Source organism: Pezoporus wallicus, unplaced genomic scaffold, assembly GCF_028554395.1.
Source record: "Pezoporus wallicus isolate ANWC-B61680 ecotype Strahan unplaced genomic scaffold, APGP_CSIRO_Pwel_v1 contig_5967, whole genome shotgun sequence".
Classification (NCBI taxonomy): Eukaryota; Metazoa; Chordata; class Aves; order Psittaciformes; family Psittacidae; genus Pezoporus; species Pezoporus wallicus.
The window spans coordinates 2,186,025-2,205,877 of NW_026639377.1; the positions used below are offsets into that span (position 1 = coordinate 2,186,025).

A 19,853-nucleotide genomic window follows, 5' to 3' on the forward strand; every position below is an offset into this window, starting at 1 on the left:
GCCTCAGAAGCCTTTAACAGGGATCCCTGCCAAGGATGCACCTGGGCTTAAGCCAACAGTGTTCCATAGAGTTAAGGATGCACATCTCCAGCTCAGCTGTTAAGCACATACGTGCTTGGAACCATACAGAAATGTCAGCAAAAACTCTAACACAAAAACTTTCCAGCACAGGTACCACAACTGTGTCAAATATCAGCTATCAAATTGTGTCAAATGGTAATGATCCTAGAGATCACTGAAGCCCTGGCCAGCTAAACACAACACAAATAAACAAAAAACTGATTCCAAGAAGGAATTGGATCCTCAATAGAAAAATTACAACAATTCTATAAGAAGCATCAACCACATACTTAAAAAGACAGCATTACAGGGACTGAATGGAAGAAGGAATTATTTGCCAGTATCTCTGGATATCAGTTTCCAATTCACCTGCAAAAAGAAAAGGCAACCCCACAACTGTTACAGTGCATTCTCATTTCAGGCAAAGCAAGTGGCAAGAGGTAATTCTTAGCAGCACATTGAATTCTGTATTTATTTTCTGTACATTAGCCTTAAATGTGTATTTTAATTTCACCTGAGAAAATTACCAACATAAATACTGCCCTTCCCAAATCCCTCTGAATTTTGAATTAACCTGATATCATCATTTCAACCAGACAGAAACGACGAGTAACAGATGATTCATATTCAGTAGTAAACTCACCTGCTTTTCAACATTCTAATTACTAGGCCATTTTACCCTTTCCATGATGCTGAAGCCAATTTGGGTCATACTGTTTTGAGCCACTGACAAGTCCTTTCAGCTCACACAAATAATGCATAAGGAATTGTTGTGTTGTCAGTCTGAAGGGCATTTTTAAATGCACTGTGGCGAATAGAATACATTACCAAAACACATCATTTTCCTTCTGATACGCAACAGTTCACCATGAGCTTTCATCAGGCAAGACTTTACAGTAACATATAAGTTTTGATTTAAAGTGATCCACCCACCATTTCACTGGCTTCAGTCTATGTCATAATGATCAACGGGGTGCTACCAAATGTTAAATATAACAAAGTGCTTATTTCTAACATTACAGACAACAGCAAACAAACAAACAAGCAAACATGGGATTTGAATACTTCAGATGCCTTCCAAAAGCTGCAGTGAGGCTATGAAGGAAGTCTTTACTGAACTGTCTCCTCCTCTTCCTGACAGCACTACATCCTGGAGGAGTGAGCAGGGAAGCAAAGGGAAGCCCATTTCAAAGGTGGTTCATCACCTTCCTACTCTGAACATTTAGTTTTTCCAGGACATGCACCTTCAGAAAAGCTGAAGCTGTCCTCACATAGATCTGATATGCACTTAGAGACTGAAATATGCATACAACATAAGGTCTATCTGCTGAGTTTTCAAACCCTCCAACACAACTAAAGCATGGTAATTTCTCATATGCAAAGCCTTCTTCATTCTCAAGCCAGTTTGCACAGCAGATTTCTCAAAGTTACCAGCATTAGTCTAACTTGTAGCAACACTGGTAAATCCTGTACATCTTCAAAGGAAAAAAAAAAACCAAACTGGTTTCTGTTGTATAGATTTTATACACAGAAGCTGGTGCCTTCTGACAGCTACCTGTAAATTTCTTGATATACTGAGTACCACACCTGCCAGGTTTCCTTTACTTGGTGTGCTAACTCATATTTTAGATCAAACCAATACAAAAGACATGAAAACATCACAGTCAACATATATGAAAAACACAGGAGTCAAAAATGGTTAGGTCATCCATTTATCAATTTTAAACCATCGCCTCAACAGTGTAATCTCTCTGTGTTCTAGTTATGAAAGTCCCTTTATAGCCACAAGAAAAAAAAAAGGATAATTCTAAGATCCTTAGTGAACAGGGAGTTTTGCTGAGAGCTGGCTTAAAGCTGGGCACCTTTAGGCAGCGCAGGACTGGTTTGGCAATACTTACTGCTGCATGTCAGGAGGCTTGAGAGCTTTTTTGCTATTTTAAAAAATATAACTCAAAGGCTATAGGCAAAAAAAACAACCAAACAAAAAACAACTCCCAAAAGCAGTACTTGAATTCATTCACGATAACATGAAGATATAAATAATAACAAGGAACAATGCTGACAACTAGAAAATATGGGATTTTAGTGTGCAGTGATTTGAGTGCACCCACAAAATGTGTTATCAGTTTTCAGAAACTACTCGAAGATTGCTGTCAACTGGGCTGAAGTTACTTTGCATTAGAGTCAAATAGCCATGTATTGAACAGACACTGCTACACAAGTTACTGAATAATCTCTGGATGACAAATGGTTCCAGTGTTTTAACTGATCCTTTTAACAGTTATTTCTTGGTTTCTTTTTTTAAATTCCTTTAAAACCCTCATCAATTATAATTTCATCCATACAGCATCACACAACCTGCATTAACAATCCACTTGACCTCCACCAGTAAAGGCAAGTGCAAAAGCTTTACTAACTAATAGGCAATGCAAAAAAACTCTGTAATTGTGTTATTCAGGTGAAATACAACCTCAATAAATACCAACAAAAATGAAATCCCAAATCTGCTAGACAAAAGAATCTAATGAGAGTTCTACACGGAAGTCTGGTAGATCCCTTCCTTCTCATCTAAGGTAGACAAGGAACCAGGACTCCGTGAAGCAAACAAAACAGTGGGGCTGGGAAGCTGTCAGAAGCAAATCTTGAAACAGGAAAAATCTGGGAGAAGACAGAACCAAATCCTTGCTAGTGAGATATACTGGAACAGCCTGAGTGACTCTATGAAAATTGGTGGCCTCAGTGAGTTAGAAACAAATCAAACCTCAAGAATTCCATAACTTCAGGTGAAAAAAGCATCCAAATTCGGCTCTGGTTTGCATAACAGATTCAGAAAAAGCACAAGTTAACCTTGATGATGCACCACAGGAAATACATGGAAAACCAGATATCTTTCATTTGCCATCTTCTCTAATTAACTGAAAGTGTCAACTAGAAGCGAAAGCAGATACATCCCCGGTTATCTAAAACTTTCCATGTTTAAGACTAGCTTTCACTTAGAAAAAGGCAGCTATGGAACAGTCATGTCTTAAACAAAGACAAACTATCCAGCAGAATGAAGGAATGGAAAGCAATTATTTCTTAATTCAGCAGAATCATATTTCTCATTAAGAAAAAAATACGCTGCATTAAAGCTTTACCTTTCTCACAATGACTTCCTGTGAATCCAGGAGGGCAGAGACATTTGTTAGGGGCTACACAAGTTCCACCATATCTGCATCCTTCTTCACAGAAAGCTGAAAAATAAAAGGAGTATGTGGGTACTACTTAATTTTTTTTTTAATTCATTCTACATTTGCAAGGTACTAAGAAAAACAGCTAAGTTCTGAGCAATTAACAGAACTCAACACATTAAAATTCAGTCCACCTGCAAACACAAAGAGAAGTAACCCATTTAAATGACATGAGAAAAAATCTCAGATTAGACCATAGGCAAACCTCCTCACCAATAAAAGATTAATGACCGTCTGGAAGGAGAAGAGAGGGAAAAAGACAACATACGACTTTAATAGGGCTCATCTTCTTTTAATTATACCCAGTGTGAGTCTTACAATTAAAATGCTCTGTGATCCGCAAAAAACAGGCTGGTCAGATGGCGTGAACTACTTTGTTCCTTGATTCTATCAAATATACTTCACTGAAATGTCTGTAAACACATAATATTTTCCTGGTTTTTCTACTTTTTAAGTGTAAAGTATATTTTGTAGAATCAAGAAATGAGATAGGGTTAGGCTCACAACTGAAAGCAGAGGAGATGGGCTCAACCACAAGATAATGCCTTTACTGAGGTGTGATCCTTGACAGAGCAATACAGAAGTACTTCAGAAGTGTATTTGTCCAATAACTGGGATTTGAAACAACCGATGGGTCTTGTGTCTTTTCTTGCGAGCACTGTGTGGTTTTCCTTTCACCGACAGAGGCATTGGCAGAAGCCCACTAACCGTGCAAGAAGGGTGCTTGCAGCTTAACAGGATTCTGTTTTCTTCCCTTTTGTTGTGTGTGTACAAGTAGCAGAACTGAGGTAAGAGGACGAAAGGAGACAGCAAGCGCCAGGACATAATCCATTTTGTACTGTTAACTCACCTAACGCCTTCATTAAGACCAAGAGCAGGCCCACAACACACTTCCCACCCCCTCCTAGGTATTTATTGAACTCCACAAGTTACTCAGTGGGTTTGACTGCACTCATGAGGGAAGTTACAATTAATATTTAAACAGCAGCTCTTTGCATCTAAGCTAATAACAGAATTGCAAAGTGTTTCCTGCAAGCTAAAATCACAGATGGAGTGTTGGCAAAGAGATGTTACAAATGCTATGAAAAGCCTTGAAGTGCTAGATAACAGAAGAAATGTTTAAGATTTATTTTCCAGTGCACTAAAAAGAAAAATAAAGTGAATAAAGTGCTAAGCATTAAAAACGAATCTTTTGCAATTGTTAACTACTTAGAGGCAAAACAGCACATCTTTGTACCATTTGTCTGAGCCAACAGACGGATCTCCCTTACTGTAAATATGGAATTCATAGGATATCATACTGCTTTATGAAGGATAACACAGGGAGAAGAATGCTAAAGTGGTTTACAGAAGATGGCAGAAGAACACCATACGCACTCCTGCGACTGGCGCAAGGCAGTTGTGTGGTTCTTGCTCACTAACACTTCCCACTCATCAGTGCACATACTCCATATGGGAACCTTCTGAAATCTATCCAGTGTGAAACCAGCTGGTTTCTACTACATAGGCAAAAGAGAAATATGGTTTAAAAGTAGCATTTTTTGATATTTTTGCATATAAATATTTGTAGAAAACTATAGCTGCGTGAAAAGCTGAAAGTAGCAGTAAGAACTACAACTGGAAAATATAAGAAAAAACATGAAAGATTCCCTCTGGAACTATTGAAAGAATGTCTGCTCATTTCTAGCCAGAGCATTCTCACACAAGGTGCAAGTTAAAATTCTTCCTCTACATTTCTTCTGGTTTGAGAATAATCAGAGACTCTCATGAAGCAGTAATACATTTCTGCATGACATCAAAAGCACTAATATTTGTGACTAAGTAGATATAAAGGGGGGGGGAAAGGAAAATACTGACAAAAGAATATTTCATCCACAATATATGCCACATTGCACCGGGAAAGTACTACACAGGGCTCTTGAAATAAATAAGTCCTAAAGGGCATAAAAAAAAGATGTTTATTGTCTGTAGCAATCATGTGTGCTCACTAGAAGTTGTTGGAGCTGATAGGGATAGGTAAGAGGGCTGCAGCTGGAACTCACACACCTTCTTTGCCACCTTAATATCACCACCTTAATACCACCACCTTACAAATGTGAAATGTCTGCTGCTTCCATTAAATCCTATTTCTGGGTCTCTGCAGTGAGCTGGTGTTCTTTTCTCCTTACAGATTACTCAGGAGAAACGCTTATAAGACAGGGCTGGTCATGTAAAAGATTTTCCCTTTACTGCAAAAGCTGTGCTATGTCAGTGCAGCAGCCAGATCTTGACATCTCCAGGCACAGCCAAGCATGCCATTCGCATCTGGTGCCTGCCATGGGTTGAAACTCTGTCTTCCTATTCCTTCCTATATACCCAAGTCAAAACTCACCTCCTATATTTGCATTCAAATGTGCTAGCACCTCCTTGCTGACCATTTTGGAATTCCCATCCTTTACGTGTGACATCTCAGCAACTCAAAAAAAAAAACAAAACCACAGAAACCAAACAATATTTTTTGGGACAATTTTGAGGGACACTCTGAGGAATTGCTGTACTGCAGGTTTCTATGAGAAAGGACTTTGTGCTGCCCAGTGCACAAAGAGTCATCCAGGCACTGGTTTGTTACATGGCTGTCAGAGGATGAAGCTGAGCAATGGCTGCATAAGGAAAGAATTCAACTCTCCTTTACAACTGTTGCGGCAGCTGAAAAGTCCTCTGCAATATAGGCTAACTGTGCTTGTCTGTGCTGCTCAGGCTTTGGTGGATTATAGGGAGGTGGTTCAGTCTTATATTTAAATGCAAGAAAAGAAAACCCCAAGGAAGAGTGCCAGAATTCTCCTGCTGTTCCCCAGATGGTTTTCCACAAACCTGCTAATTCCTGCACTGCAGGATGCAGGAAGTAGCAATATCAAACCCACAAATCTCAAAACATAAGTTACGAAATCAGAATATTTGTCTAAAGGCTACTTAACTGCTGGAAAAAGAGCTCACAGTACTGACAAAATACACTGCTACAGTACTGACAGCACTATTCTGAATTGTAAGAATGCTCAATACATCTAATACAGGGAACTTGGTTTCAATTGCCAGCAATTTTACCAAACTTCACGTATTTGAATTATTTTTAATACTAGTTCTGCCCCTGGCTGAAGCCTTTTCCATTTTATCAGAAGTCATTCATTTCCAACAATGACAGGTTTTCTTTACACCTGTATCAGCAGAGGTTAATTGAGGAATATCTTTACATCCCTTCTGTACCTATGCCTGGTGGAGAAGAGAACCTAACAGGGAGCAGCTCATGGACTGAACAGTGAATCAACTGGAATGCCCAAACCCATGCTTACGCTTTGCTATGTGTCTTGTCTACTGTGGGGTCAAGACTTCCACTGCGGTTCTGATACTTCAAAATCAAGACTATTTTGGGATGGGGAAGGCAACCCACCAATGCCACAGAACTGGCACTTATAAACCCTGACTGCAGACTCCCTCCTACTTAAAGCAAGTTATCACAAGAAAGATAAATCATGGCTGGATCATATTTTGCTAATGCATTCCCATAAATAGCTCCTGTCTCTGCAGTTATTTGCAGGCTGGCAACCTTGTTAAAAAGGAGAATGGTTACTGAATTTGCAATAAAGGTTTTATTGGGGAAACTAAGTGAAGATGCCGTTAGGGTAAAGGCTACAAGGGTAAACCTTCATCCTTAAGAGCCTTATTCAGTATTCCATGCACAAAAGAAACAGAATCTATTCATGTCAGGAGGCTTCTGCCAAAGTGAACTGATCTCTGTAATGCTAACAAATTTCCTCTTCTGAAATACAAGCTTTTTATCATATAAAGACCTTTCATAAATAGACATATTTTCTCTGCAGAGGAGCAGCTTTATTTTTGATGCACATCCTCCTTGATGATGGGACTGTAGAGAATGGAAACAAAATTATAAATCTGCTTGGGACCATGCTCCTGGACATGCATAAGCTGCATACCCACTGCCTATGTCTTTATGCACATTTCCTTTTTCCCTATCCAGCTAATAGAATTACCTCCTCTTACAGTGAGGCTGCTATGGACATCCCCAGGGACAGAAAGCAGAAATGATTTGAGCTAGAGCCTCCTTGAGTGCAAGTTGTGGGATTTGTATGACATTTATGTAGACTTCTTTAGTTCTCCCCAGAATCCAGGCTGCAATGCTGCAGACAGCAAGTGTGAGGGATGCAGGCCCACAGCAGCTTCAAACGTTTCCTACTGTCTGTTACTGGAAACTGGATCTCTTTTTAGCGCTTCTGCTTACAGGACTCAGGGAAAGCTGGATAGTCTGGATTCCAGCCTCTTCTCCTTCAGAATTGAAGGGATTAACTTGATTATTCTCATTTTTGGTACAGTAGCACAGTAAAACAGTGTGCTACTGTAGAAAAGCAGGTACTACAGCGTGGAACATTCCTGTTGAGTAAATCTCCCTTTAATTCCAAGTGTTATACTGTAATTATAACAAAACACAAATATTTATATTTATAAATATATAAAAGCATTTTTATTAAAAGAAAAAATAAAATAAATCAAAGTAATCCTACAAATTCAAAGGAATGTTACTTGAGTGTGCAGATATTTATACACATAAAACCTAAATTTTCTATAAAGCTAAAATAAACTACCAATATATTAATAATTACTGTTGCATTCCTATTTTATAACATTTCATGTACTGAAATGTATTTATTACAAAGCACCTTTTAATAGGCCAATTTCTTAATGTTGTCCTGGTGCAACATAATCCCCATTTTTACATCTACATACATCACCATGACAATGCTAGCACAGGCAGATAAAGTGACCAGCTGTAACAGAACCATAGGGATAATATCATGTGCTCCCTTCTTTTCCCTTTATCCTACCTGTCCATTCAAAGAAAAAGGAAACTCAGTTAAAAAAAGAAGCACCTCATTTATTTGGGGTTCATCATCTCCCATTTGAGAATTAGCAAATTCCCATATTCTGGGAATCTGAGCACATCAGCAACTGGTTAGAACTGTGTTGAATGGATAATCCCCATTTCCTCTTCATCTCAACATCACCAGGAAGTGACAAGCACCAATGTTTTAAGAGTATCTGTACAATTTGTTTACCAAGCAGCTGCTCTCGTCAACTTGGCAGCACAAAGGGATGGAAGAGGTTCAAAAGTGAGTGAATGCAGTGGGTACTTCAAACTTCTTCCACTGCTTTTCTCTCCCTTGCCATTTTCCGCATCCCTTCTTTAGTCAAGAAAAGAAAAAAGAAAAAAGAAAAAAAAGTTGAAAAAATAGTTCCATTAGTACCAAAACAAACACCACTAGAGAAAAAGACTAAAATGGACCATAGCTTGCATAGAAGAATATAGCAATACCAGAAATGCAAACTCCTGCCCCTACACCATAGGGAAAATAAGCTCTTAAAGAAAGCAAACACAGTTTTGCTCAACAGGGTGTCTATACTATGAGTCAAACCCATCCCTACTCCTGTTTTACTCTATGTTTATCACAATCCATGAGCTCATTTCCATAAGCAAGGTACTGCACAGCTTGTCAAGACAGCTGCACAGCAGAGCAGCCATCAGCCCAGTGTGCAGTGGCAATTGCAATGCAGGTCCAGGTGAGACCCTGTCCTTCAGACTCCACACCAGGCAGCAGCTTCTACTGCGGATCAGCAACACAGTAACCTGCAGTTCTCTGCATTTTGGCCCAAAGGACTGGGTGCTCACCTTCACCCCAAACTAGCTGGCTGCTGGTTTCATGTGCATACAGCAGCTTCTGTGGGCATTAAATAACTACGGCAAAGAGCAGAAGTTGTACTTAATGATCTGTGCAGCAGCACCTATACTGCCAGCGCTGCCCGATATTTAAACCTACAGCAGTTTCCTGGAAGACTGGAATTCAAAGGGACTTTAACCTGAAACCGCTACTTTCTCCAAGACTATATACTGCCACAGGGAGCTAGGGAAAATCAAAACAAGGAGGGCAAATGTTCAGTGACAGCCTTGCTGGGGCTTTGAGCAACCTGGTCTAGTGGAAGGTGTCCCTGGCCATGTCAGGGGGTTGGAACTGGATGAGCTTTAAGGTCCCTCCCAAATGAAACCATTTTATGACTCTATGATGATTATAAATCCATCCTTTACAGGTGCTCACTGCACCAGCTTTCCTCTGTGCTATGTTCCCTACCGAAAATGCAAACCACAGCTCCTGTGATCACTGCCTCGGAAACACTATCCTCTCTTGACATCATCATTGCTCACCTTGTACACCAGAAGGTGTCTGTGATTGCTGTGTTGGGCAACATAAGAAAGTCATACCAGCTTCTCTTGTACTTTTGGGATGCTTTTTACTGATTCATTTTCAACAAGGTGGTCAGTAAAATGACCAGGAAGTCCACCGGTATTTGGCCAGACTCAAAGTGCATCTGCATGTCAAATGAAAATGTGACATTCAGGAAAGGCAAGGAAGCGGTCAGGCACAGGCTGTTTGGCTAAACAGAAACATGCAGCTCTGGAAAAGGGATGGGCTAGAAGAACTATACCAGCAATTTGATAATCAATTGATGGGAAATGCCACAATTTCATTAGCTGATTGAATTTACTCAGTATACACCGTACAATTTACAAGTACACACAGGGACATGGTTGATAACAATCCAACTATGTAAGCCAAATACCAGAATAATCAGATGATACCAGTTGCTGAGGCAGGTTTAGAGGACAGCTGAGAAAGTCAAGAGGAAGCATACAACAAAGCCAGTGAGCGGCAGAGCTTCTGCTCTTTTTCTCTGTACTGAAACGTGACACCATCATTTATAAAAGTACAAAATTCTTCTCAGTTCAGTGAACTACATCCACTGGATAGAGGGTACAACTTATTTAACACAAAGTCTGACAAATGCCACTGGAGTCATCTTACAGCTGCTGGAGGCAGGGAAGGACAAATCTGGTAGGAATAAACTTTGGGCACAAGAACTGTGCTAGAAAATTTTCATCCCATGTGTGGTGTGGGAGTGGGAAGGGGAGTGGTGGTCAGTCTGGCAATCGGGATGCGAACACATCTGAGACTAGAAGACAAACCCTTAGCTGGGCAGTTCATTACATTTGAGAGTGGCTTCCAACCTAATTTATGCTTCAGATTATATGGTGGTATGTATGATAGTTAGTTCAGTTCAGGAAAAGCCTATACATCTCAGGCCTTCTAAAACTGATTGTACAGTTATTATTCCTGATTCATATTCCTAGAGATTTCACATATAAGACATACTTTACAAATGTAACTAGTATAATGTCTGCCTAGGATAGTCAAAACTCCAAACCCTGGCGGTACAAAACTGCTACTTAGAGCTAAATCTGAACAGAGATCGATGAACACAGAATGGAGATTTGGAGATGGGCTTTTGTCAAAGCACCCAGAAAAGCATGAAGTAATTCTGTCAAATTTGGGAGGCAACACACAGCAACAGGAAAGAAGAAACAAGGGCAAAACAGAAAAGTACTTGGAAGGTTTGTAAAGAACACTGAATAGATCAGGTAGAAATGGTGGCAAAGGTATCGGATACAGCCATACATAGATACTCTGTGTCTGTATATTTGCATACTATATAATATTTATCAAAGTGAAGAACTAATACTGTAAAGTTTGTCACTAGGCTCTTTTAGCTGATGGAGCAGTGAATCTTTCCAAGTACCCAGTGGTCTGTCACCCAGCATTGGCAAAACTAAGATGAACGTGAATTTGGAAGCTGAGCATCTCTCTCAGCAGGCCCTGAACCCTTCACAGCAGGCCCTTTCTTTGCTGTTATACGATGTTGAATTCTCTTGGTGCTTGGTGCTGTGCTTGACTGATTTGTAATCAAGCTGTGGCCATTTGCACGCAAGGAGCAGCCTTTCATCTGGAGCTTTCAGCGTGGGCTTAAGTGCTGTTTGGCTGGAGATGCTGGATTTGTCTTTGAAAAACGAAACATCAAATTCTTAAAATTAGTCCAGTGAATCACAGTGACAAATGCTAACAATTTTCTTTGTATTACCCCAGTAACGGAACTTACTTTGAATGTGTAAGTTCGCCACTTTGATCGATACATTTTGATGTCAAGCTTATTTTATGGCTATGAGGACAGATATGGGACAATTTTCTAAAACATATGGAAAAGATCAGTAGAAGCAGCAAGAGACAAAAGGAATGTAATAAAATTTGTCCTGTGGTATATTACACTTTTGAAAGCATCTCTTGCGTCTCCAGCTGATTCTGGTGCTAAACAAATATACCTGTTGCCATTTTCCTGTCCTGTTTCCTAAAAGCTCAACTCCTCAATATTTTTAGTGCACCATTTGAAGTCAAGTGCAGTTCTGTATAGTAGCCTAATACTAAGCGCGACAAAACAGGGCATGATACTTCTTCCACAAACCAGCTGAATATCAGCTTTCCAAATTCCAGCCAACAGTCAAAATTGTAAAACCAAACTGAAATCCACTTTGAGAAATGCTGTGACATACATATTGGAGGGTTTCTTTGCACCACATCAGCATGTTTATTATTCTCCCATTTTCTTTTTAACAAATGGATATAAAATAATTTATACCTAACACATCAATTATAGTTTTATACATTTTAATTTAACGTTCAGTGGAGTTATCAAAACAAATGAGACAGGAGAACACTTTACTAAAAGCTGCAATCATTAAAAAGCAAGAGAGGATTTGAAACTTCTGTCCTGCTTCCACTTTGGCTCACAGCTTCTTTAGAAATCCAGTTATGCTTAATCAATCTTCATCTAAGGATAAAGTAGCACGTTCCAGAAGCACAACAGAAGCATCTTCCCTTGCCTGATATATTATTCAAATATAATTCAAATCCCATTGAACTCATTGAAAAATACTGAGTTCAATAAACAGTGGATGCAACCTGAGGTGTGTTTGACCTTAGCACAGTATATGGAATATTCAGACAACATAAAAAGAGTTTTCTAGCTGTGTGGGTTTTACAGTTCCTGATCTCAGCCTTCCAGTCCATACAAACACACCCTGGAGACGCATTCAGCACAGTACTCACTGGATTATACCCCTCATGTAGCAGGTATACAGTCTTTGAATTCACTCTTCTTGCACCCTGTAGCACTAACAGGCACCTTCAACAATAAACCCCAAGTCTATTTATTTGTGAGAAGCACTCTGTCTCAATGTGCAAGATTTACTCTATTGCTTAGTGAAAAGCTACCCATTGTCTTCAAATAATCGTGTTATTAGAAAACAGAAAGTTCAATAAACTGAAAAAAAAATGCCTAAAAGTCAATAAAACATTGTTTTATGGTAATTCTCTACATGAGGAACACTGTATTTTGAAACAGTAAAGAAACTTTAAGTATTTTCAGTCATAGCTGGGAGTGACCATGATGTCTGGATGCAATCAGAGCCTCTCAAGTACCACATTCAGCAGTATTTCCTTTCAGGTTATTGTCAGCAGAACAATTGAAACAAAAAACAAATGCTTTTTTTGGTGGCTGCACAAAATGTGCAATAGTAAATCAAGGAATTATTGATAGCATTTAGCCACCTGAAGGTGACATTACTTGGAGAGTGAAGAAGAAAACAGGAAATAAAATGTAAAAAGAGCCTGCAGGGACAGGACAAGGGGGAAAGGCTTTAACCTGAAGAGAGGAGATTGAGATGAGCTCTTAGGCAGAAGTTCTTCCCTGTGAGGATGGTGAGGCGCTGGCACAGGTTGCCCAGAGAAGCTGTGACTGCCCCATCCCTGGCAGTGTTCAAGGCCAGGTTAGACGGGGCTTGGAGCAACCTCGTCTAGTGGAAGGTGTCCCTGCCCATGACAGGGGGTTGGAAATGGATGAGCTTTAAGGTCCATTCCAACCCAAACCAATCTGTGGTGATTCTATGAAATATAATAGCAATAGGATTTTCTGGTCTGGGTCAGGAATTGCACACACAACTTACAAAGGCATTAGGGAACTTAAGCTGGGCATCTTTAAACAAGGACAGTTAAATTTATGTGGTCTCTCTACTGTCTTGGTATTATTCTTCTGGTATGCTGCAAGTAACAGCTACAGTGGGATTTCTGAAACAATTTTCAATGGGCTTTTGCACCATCTTTTACATTTCACTTATTCTGCCTAGACTCCACCCAAAATAAATTGCCTTTTTCAAAGCAGGATTGAATGCTATTGACCAACACCAGAAGGGCGGGAATTGTCAGCTCCAGGGATCTGAGTCCTCTGACTGCACAACAGGAAGGACTTTACAGCACTGAACCTTTCAGAGTTCACCCACAATACCCACTCAGCCTTCACCTTTATCAAGAAAGATGCCACGTTAGATATAGACTTTTCCCCATTAAGGAACAGAATTAAGAGTTTATCTCGGTTTACAGAATCCAGCTGACCTTGCAGTCTCTAACAGATAAAGGTTTGAATTCACTGAAGACACTGTCAAGAAGGCAATCTAGAGATGAAAAGCCCTGTATCCCATCAGCAATGACCCAGAGCATCCTATCTCATTCAGATCAACTTATATAAGAGAAAGAGAGAAGGAAAGAGAGAAAGAGAGAAAGAAAGAGAAAGAGAGAGAGAGAAAGAAAGAAAGAAAGAAAGAGAGAGAGAGAGAGAGAGAGAGAGAGAGAGAGAGAGAGAGAGAAAGAGAGAGAGAGAGAGAGAGAGAGAGAGAGAGAGAGAGAGAAAGAAAGAAAGAAAGAAAGAAAGAAAGAAAGAAAGAAAGAAAGAAAGAAAGAAAGAAAGAAAGAAAGAAAGAAAGAAAGAAAGAAAGAAAGAAAGAAAGAAAGAAAGAAAGAAAGAAAGAAAGAAAGAAAGAAAGAAAGAAAGAAAGAAAGAAAGAAAGAAAGAAAGAAAGAAAGAAAGAAAGAAAGAAAGAAAACAAACAATGAATAGGGGTTGAGAGATAGGGGAAGAGAGATTCTCTTAGGTCTATGAGTTTTGCCCTCTGCCACACTTTGTCTGACGTTTGCATTTGTCGGATTAAAAGAGAACACAAATGGCTACTAATAGGACACAATGAGTCTTAGTTCTCATCTGCATTCTAAACCAGAAAACTTTTCAGTAGCTAAAGTATTGCCACAAAAAAACAGTTTCCTCAAAAAAGTGGCAAAAGACATGTTCATCCCAACATCTGGATTTACCTACAATAATCTCCCCAAATCAGTTTCATCCTGAAGTGCAAGGCTCACCCAGAAGAAAAGAAAAAAAAAACCTTGAATACTTTGACTTATCTGGGAGAGCCACTGGATTGTTGAACAGGGAAAAAAGTAGCACAGTAAAGTGATACTGTTCCCTCTCACTGGCACACAGGAATTCCAGTCTAAAAGCAGAGATTGCTTTTGCTCAAGCTGGTGTGACAGCAGGTGTGATGTGCATCACCATCAGCCTTATAATCACCATAACACATTCCTTTTACATAAATCCTTTCATCTCGAGCTGTTAGACATTAGAAACAATTAAGGCTTACAACCCCCCAGCGAGGCAGCCGCAGTGAGAACCTGAACCTACCAGGCACTTCTGCGCAACAGAGTTAACTACAGCACTAGAACCTCATAAAAACCCCATTTAACAGGGAGAGCAGCAAATGCAAATACAATCTTTGTGTGTATAATCTCTGACTGAGCCAACAGCATCTCAGAAGCCCAAGGGGCCGCACTCTCTGCTAGTGTCAATTAGTAAATCTATATCAATTTACACAGTGACTAACAGTTTACCCCCTAAATTCATAAGCTACAAGACTCTAAGGAGCACATCCTTCTTAAAATTTATAGGACCATAATGCTGACTTGGAACCTCACACGCACACGTTATCACACAGCTTAGCTAGTACCTATAGACAGGATGCACAACGTTGAGGGAAGTTTCTGCCACCTGCAGTTTCTGCCACCCTCTCTCTGCTATTTTTCCTACAGAACACTCACTGGTAGTAACACTGGGGAATGGGAAAGGGAAAGGAAGATGAACTATAGATCCTGGGTTGCTTCTGGCAGAGCAATGCCACCTCGATCACAAATCTCACTTTAATAATTCTGCATCAGTACACTCTGCGTTTTGCTGTATGGGCTCCATCAGAGTGTTATGTCCTTCAAGTGATGAAGATTCCATCACAGTGTCATGTGCTTCAAGCGATGAAATTCAAGTGAAGAATCCTTACAACTGGCCTGAGCATGGCCTAAAGGTGCTGGGACCTTTCAATTGGGCAGTGCTGAAAGCTTGGTGTGTCTGGCCAAAATTTTCTTCCCTGAAACATGCAAAACATTCCAGACAGTGTTTGTTTGCCTCCAACCTGCAAATAGTGCTTCAGTACACCACAGAGAATATGCTGCACACACTTTTTTAGTACTTGGTATTCATTAGAATGGCAAGGTTCAACATAAATGTGAAATATCCTTCTCATGATTCAGTCTGCTAACAGCATGCAGCATATTCTTAACATGGAAAAAAAAAAGCACCATAATTGGTCACTGTAATTCTGCCATCAAGTGCAGTGCATGTTCCTCATGGAATCTGTTTTCAAAACACATTTCCAGTACCACCTTCTTCGGGTAGCACGCTGCAATGTTTAGTTTGCAAAAGCTGACTACAGGAATACTCTCTATATTGCTTGGCAACGCAACATTTCATTTTATGGCGCATAAAATGTGTTTCTCTTAACAGATGTTTCAGTTCCCTGACATCATGACTTAACTGCTTCATAACCATTAAATGCTGCGTGGGGAACTAACAAAGCTACAGCATTTATTTCTGTTGTTGTAACACACACTTCTACCTGCTCACCACATGCTCCCCTGAATAATAACAAATCGTTTTGCCTGCTCTTAGCAGGATTGATCATGTGCATAACATATATATTCTTACATACACTTGGTGGTTGTGGACAGAAAGCATCCCAACTGTGCATCCTAAAGCGCGTAAGAATTACAAGAGTGTTTGTAGACAAGAAATTACTAAAAAAAATAACTGAATTTTAATTTTAAAAAGGCTTCCACTAAATGAAATTTGGCCTTTTGCTGGGGAGAGGTCAAGCACCTTCCCAATATGGACTAAAGATCCCATTCATCACGTCCTGACAAAAATATTAACTGTTCCTCTATGTCTGAAAATGTTAGAACAGAGAACAGCATTTCATTGCAATATTCCCTGACCAAATTCTGGGAAAACCATGGATGCAGGTTTCACAGTTCTTTTTGATGAGTGGCTTTGGGGATCCACCATAGCCACACAGCAGTTGGACACTGTACACTCCCTGCCTTATCACCAGTAAGGCTTAAAATATTATCTGGAAGGAGACAAAGGCACAGTTCTATGGCCTGATCTGTGTAAATTGCTCCCTCAGTTGTAACATGAAAAAAGGTGAGAGTCATTTCACTGCTGGCTTTTCCAGCTGCCTGCTGGGACTGGCTCCTGTACAGGAGAGTGGGCAGTTCTGACAACAGTTACTCTCTACCTACCTGCATGTTTCTGGTCTCAATAGCCCTCATACCAAGGGTGTCTGCAATCTTGTAACAGCAGCTCTGGCAGATGATGCGCTCCTGACTTTATAACACACAACCAATCCTAACACCCTCACCCCATGTCCTCCAGTGCAGCATATACTGGAGCTTAAACAGGTTTCATCAAAATCTTTGTTCTAAAAATTATTTCCAAAAACATATTCTTTGACTCTACAAGTATAATCTTAAAAGAACAAGCCAATGAGCTCCACAAAGCATGTGTTCTTTAAAACAAGTCACAGACAGTAGGAGTGACTCCTGTGAGAATTTAAATACTGGGGTTCAAGGATCAGCAGACAGCTACAGAGGAGGAACGTAAAGACTAAAAGTAAGTTATTAGACTGATGCATTGTTGCAAAGGCACCTTCAAATATTTCAAGACTGTGGGTAATCAGGATATGGACTAGAAAGGAAAATACTTCAGGTCATGTTTATTTTACCTACCCAGTGTAAATGATGTTAAAGGAGAATATACTTTGCAATGCAATGACACAATATGTTGCTACTCGCGTCCATTTTATGTCACTCATCAGGTATGAGAAATAAAGCAGTGCTACACCATGGTTCATAATACCATCATAAGCATAGTACATTATAGTATATTTTTCAGGTAGTACCTAGTTCTTATGTTATCTCACTGGAAATCAGTGTACCTTAAGCATAATTCTAAGTGACAGTTCACTTACCACCAAAGCATATTACCTGAGCCAAGAATGAGATATAGCATATAGAGGTATAGCATGGAGACATATATCAGACACAACAGTTTTGTTTATCTTGAAGATATTCATGCTTCCAACTACGCATGTGCTGAAAACACCTAATAATACCAGGCAGAAAATAAAATCAAAGCAGCAGCACCACAAGTCCTTGAACATTCTGTTGCTTCATTAATACCAACTGCAGCAGAGTAGAGGAACCTTTGAAATTCCTTCATCTCTGTTCCAGTAAAAGTTCTGAAATGTTAAACTCGGAAAGTTCTCACACAATTGGCTGAGTATAGAAGTCATTTCTGTTTAAAGATACTGTTAGAGTCAAATAAGGTTTGACCTTTAAAAAGAAAAAAAGAACAGTATGGTTTCACTAAGCAGCAATCCAGTAGCCATCTCTCATGTAGACTGACAAACCAAGTCAAATCACGGAGAAAAGAACCTCTCTCAAACTTGGTACACACAACTGGACGTTGTTGTTGTTGTTGTCTCTTTCTTCCCCAAAAATCTCTCAGTAAAATTACTAGCTACGTTCTAGACAAAGAATAATACTGCATAACAAAAGGAAATAAATCTCTTACGTGTACATAATCAGTCATTGACAGCAAACAAATACTGCTGCTGAATAGTATCAGAATAATGGTGTCTTGTTATATAAATAGAGAACTTGACATAAAACTATACACTGGGCAGAAGGCAACCTTCTAGTTACAACGAGCATCATTTTTGCGTGCACTGCAGCTGCCGTGCCAAGACTGCAGGAACTGACATGCCATTATGAAACCGAAATTCTGGTTATCATGGAGGCAGCCAAGCAGGCTTAAGGAAAGTAATGGGCAAACCTATACAGAGTGACATCTCCTGTACCAGAGTTCCTGATGGGTTTGTGGTTTCTCTCTTCTGAAAGGTAACGTAGGGTCTGAAGTCATCTATTTATCCTCAGAACAGTCACTTTCAGCAACAGGGCAAGATTCCTCAGGCTGCCAGACCAGCAGCTTATGACCACAGACTATTATATCCATCCAAAATAAACCTTTCCAGTTGTGGTCTATATGACACATCAGCCAGCACAGTAATTCTCAAGCTCTAGGGGGTGGCTGGACATCAGAAGCTATAGGGTAAGATAAAGACAGTGCTTTTCTCACAGTGGAGTATCAGATACAAGTAACACTGGAATTTTGCTATTTCCAATAAAGAGCTCTGCTTGTTCAGGATCCAAAACCACATTTACCTAATTGACTGGTATCAGGGCATTTAACTACACACTTCAGACATCAAGAAGCTGAACTTAAAGTTCTTAAAGAAGTTTTTAAAGTACTTAAAGAAGAATTGATGAGATACTCCAGCAAATTCAGCCTGGTCATTCACCTATTGCTTTGCATTTTGTTATTGCTGAATAAACAAATCACAGTACAACTTTTACAGTGACATATATCTACCTTTATCTGTATCACGTCCCTGAGGAGGTACTTTACCGAAATGGGAATGTTTCTCAGAGCTGCATATGAAGTTTGGTGAAGCAAATGACATTACAAGACTCACCATGTGCAAACTTGTAAGCAATCTACATCAAACTAAAAATGCTGTGACAGACCAGAAGCAAGACAAACGAGCAAGGTATCCTGAGGGAACAATAAAAACACTCCAAACATCGAGGCAAAATGTGATATTATTTACTCATGTGAAAAAGCAGTGCAATAACACAATACAGCCACCTCCAAAATCATTTTGCAGCAAAGATAAATAGAGGCAGTTTCTCCAAGTTGAATCATCTTCGTATTCTTTGGCAGATAAAATTCACACACTGCAGATGCTGCACACACACCCTGGTGCTTCAGTAGTGTGTATGTCCCAAATAAAACTGCAGCACACATTGCTTTACATTAATAACTACAATTCTGTACTGCCAATAGTCTTGAGCAGAAGGCAGGAACAGTTGGTATTAGAACCTGAAACAATACCAATATACCCTATACTGTAACAATAACACTAGAACAGTACTAAACAATCACAGTAATCTTCTAAAAATGCTAAATAACCCTACTGTATTTGAGAAGGGTTGTAATAAAATTCACATATTTTTCTATTCATTTGCTTTTTACAGGAAGCATTTCTTTAAAACAAAAACGAAACATGGAAATTTAGAACAACTACAACCTCTTTATGACATCCAGAAAGTCACAGAGACCTAATAAAGTGAAAATCTAACATATGAGCACCTTGACGATGTGCTGAGTGAGATCACGCAGCTCAGGTTTGGAGAGGTTTGGCCTCCTTTACTGTCCTAATCCTGGGGTGCTTTAATCTCCAAGAGTAAAATGTAAATATGCTTCCTGATGAAAGAAAAGATGAGTGAGAACTCAACTGGTTTA

At 39.6% G+C, this 19,853-nt stretch overlaps 1 protein-coding gene across 3 annotated transcripts in view; it reads right to left on the reverse strand.

Annotated features, from left to right (window-relative positions):
• Window positions 1-19,853, reverse strand: part of NELL1 (neural EGFL like 1) — a 294,641-nt gene that overhangs the window by 67,883 nt on the left and 206,905 nt on the right. For all 3 annotated transcript variants that reach the window (XM_057414377.1, XM_057414376.1, XM_057414375.1), the window contains exon 15: window positions 3,198-3,293. In XM_057414377.1, the coding sequence (XP_057270360.1) occupies window positions 3,198-3,293 (96 nt within the window). The remainder of the gene's footprint in view (window positions 1-3,197; window positions 3,294-19,853) is intronic.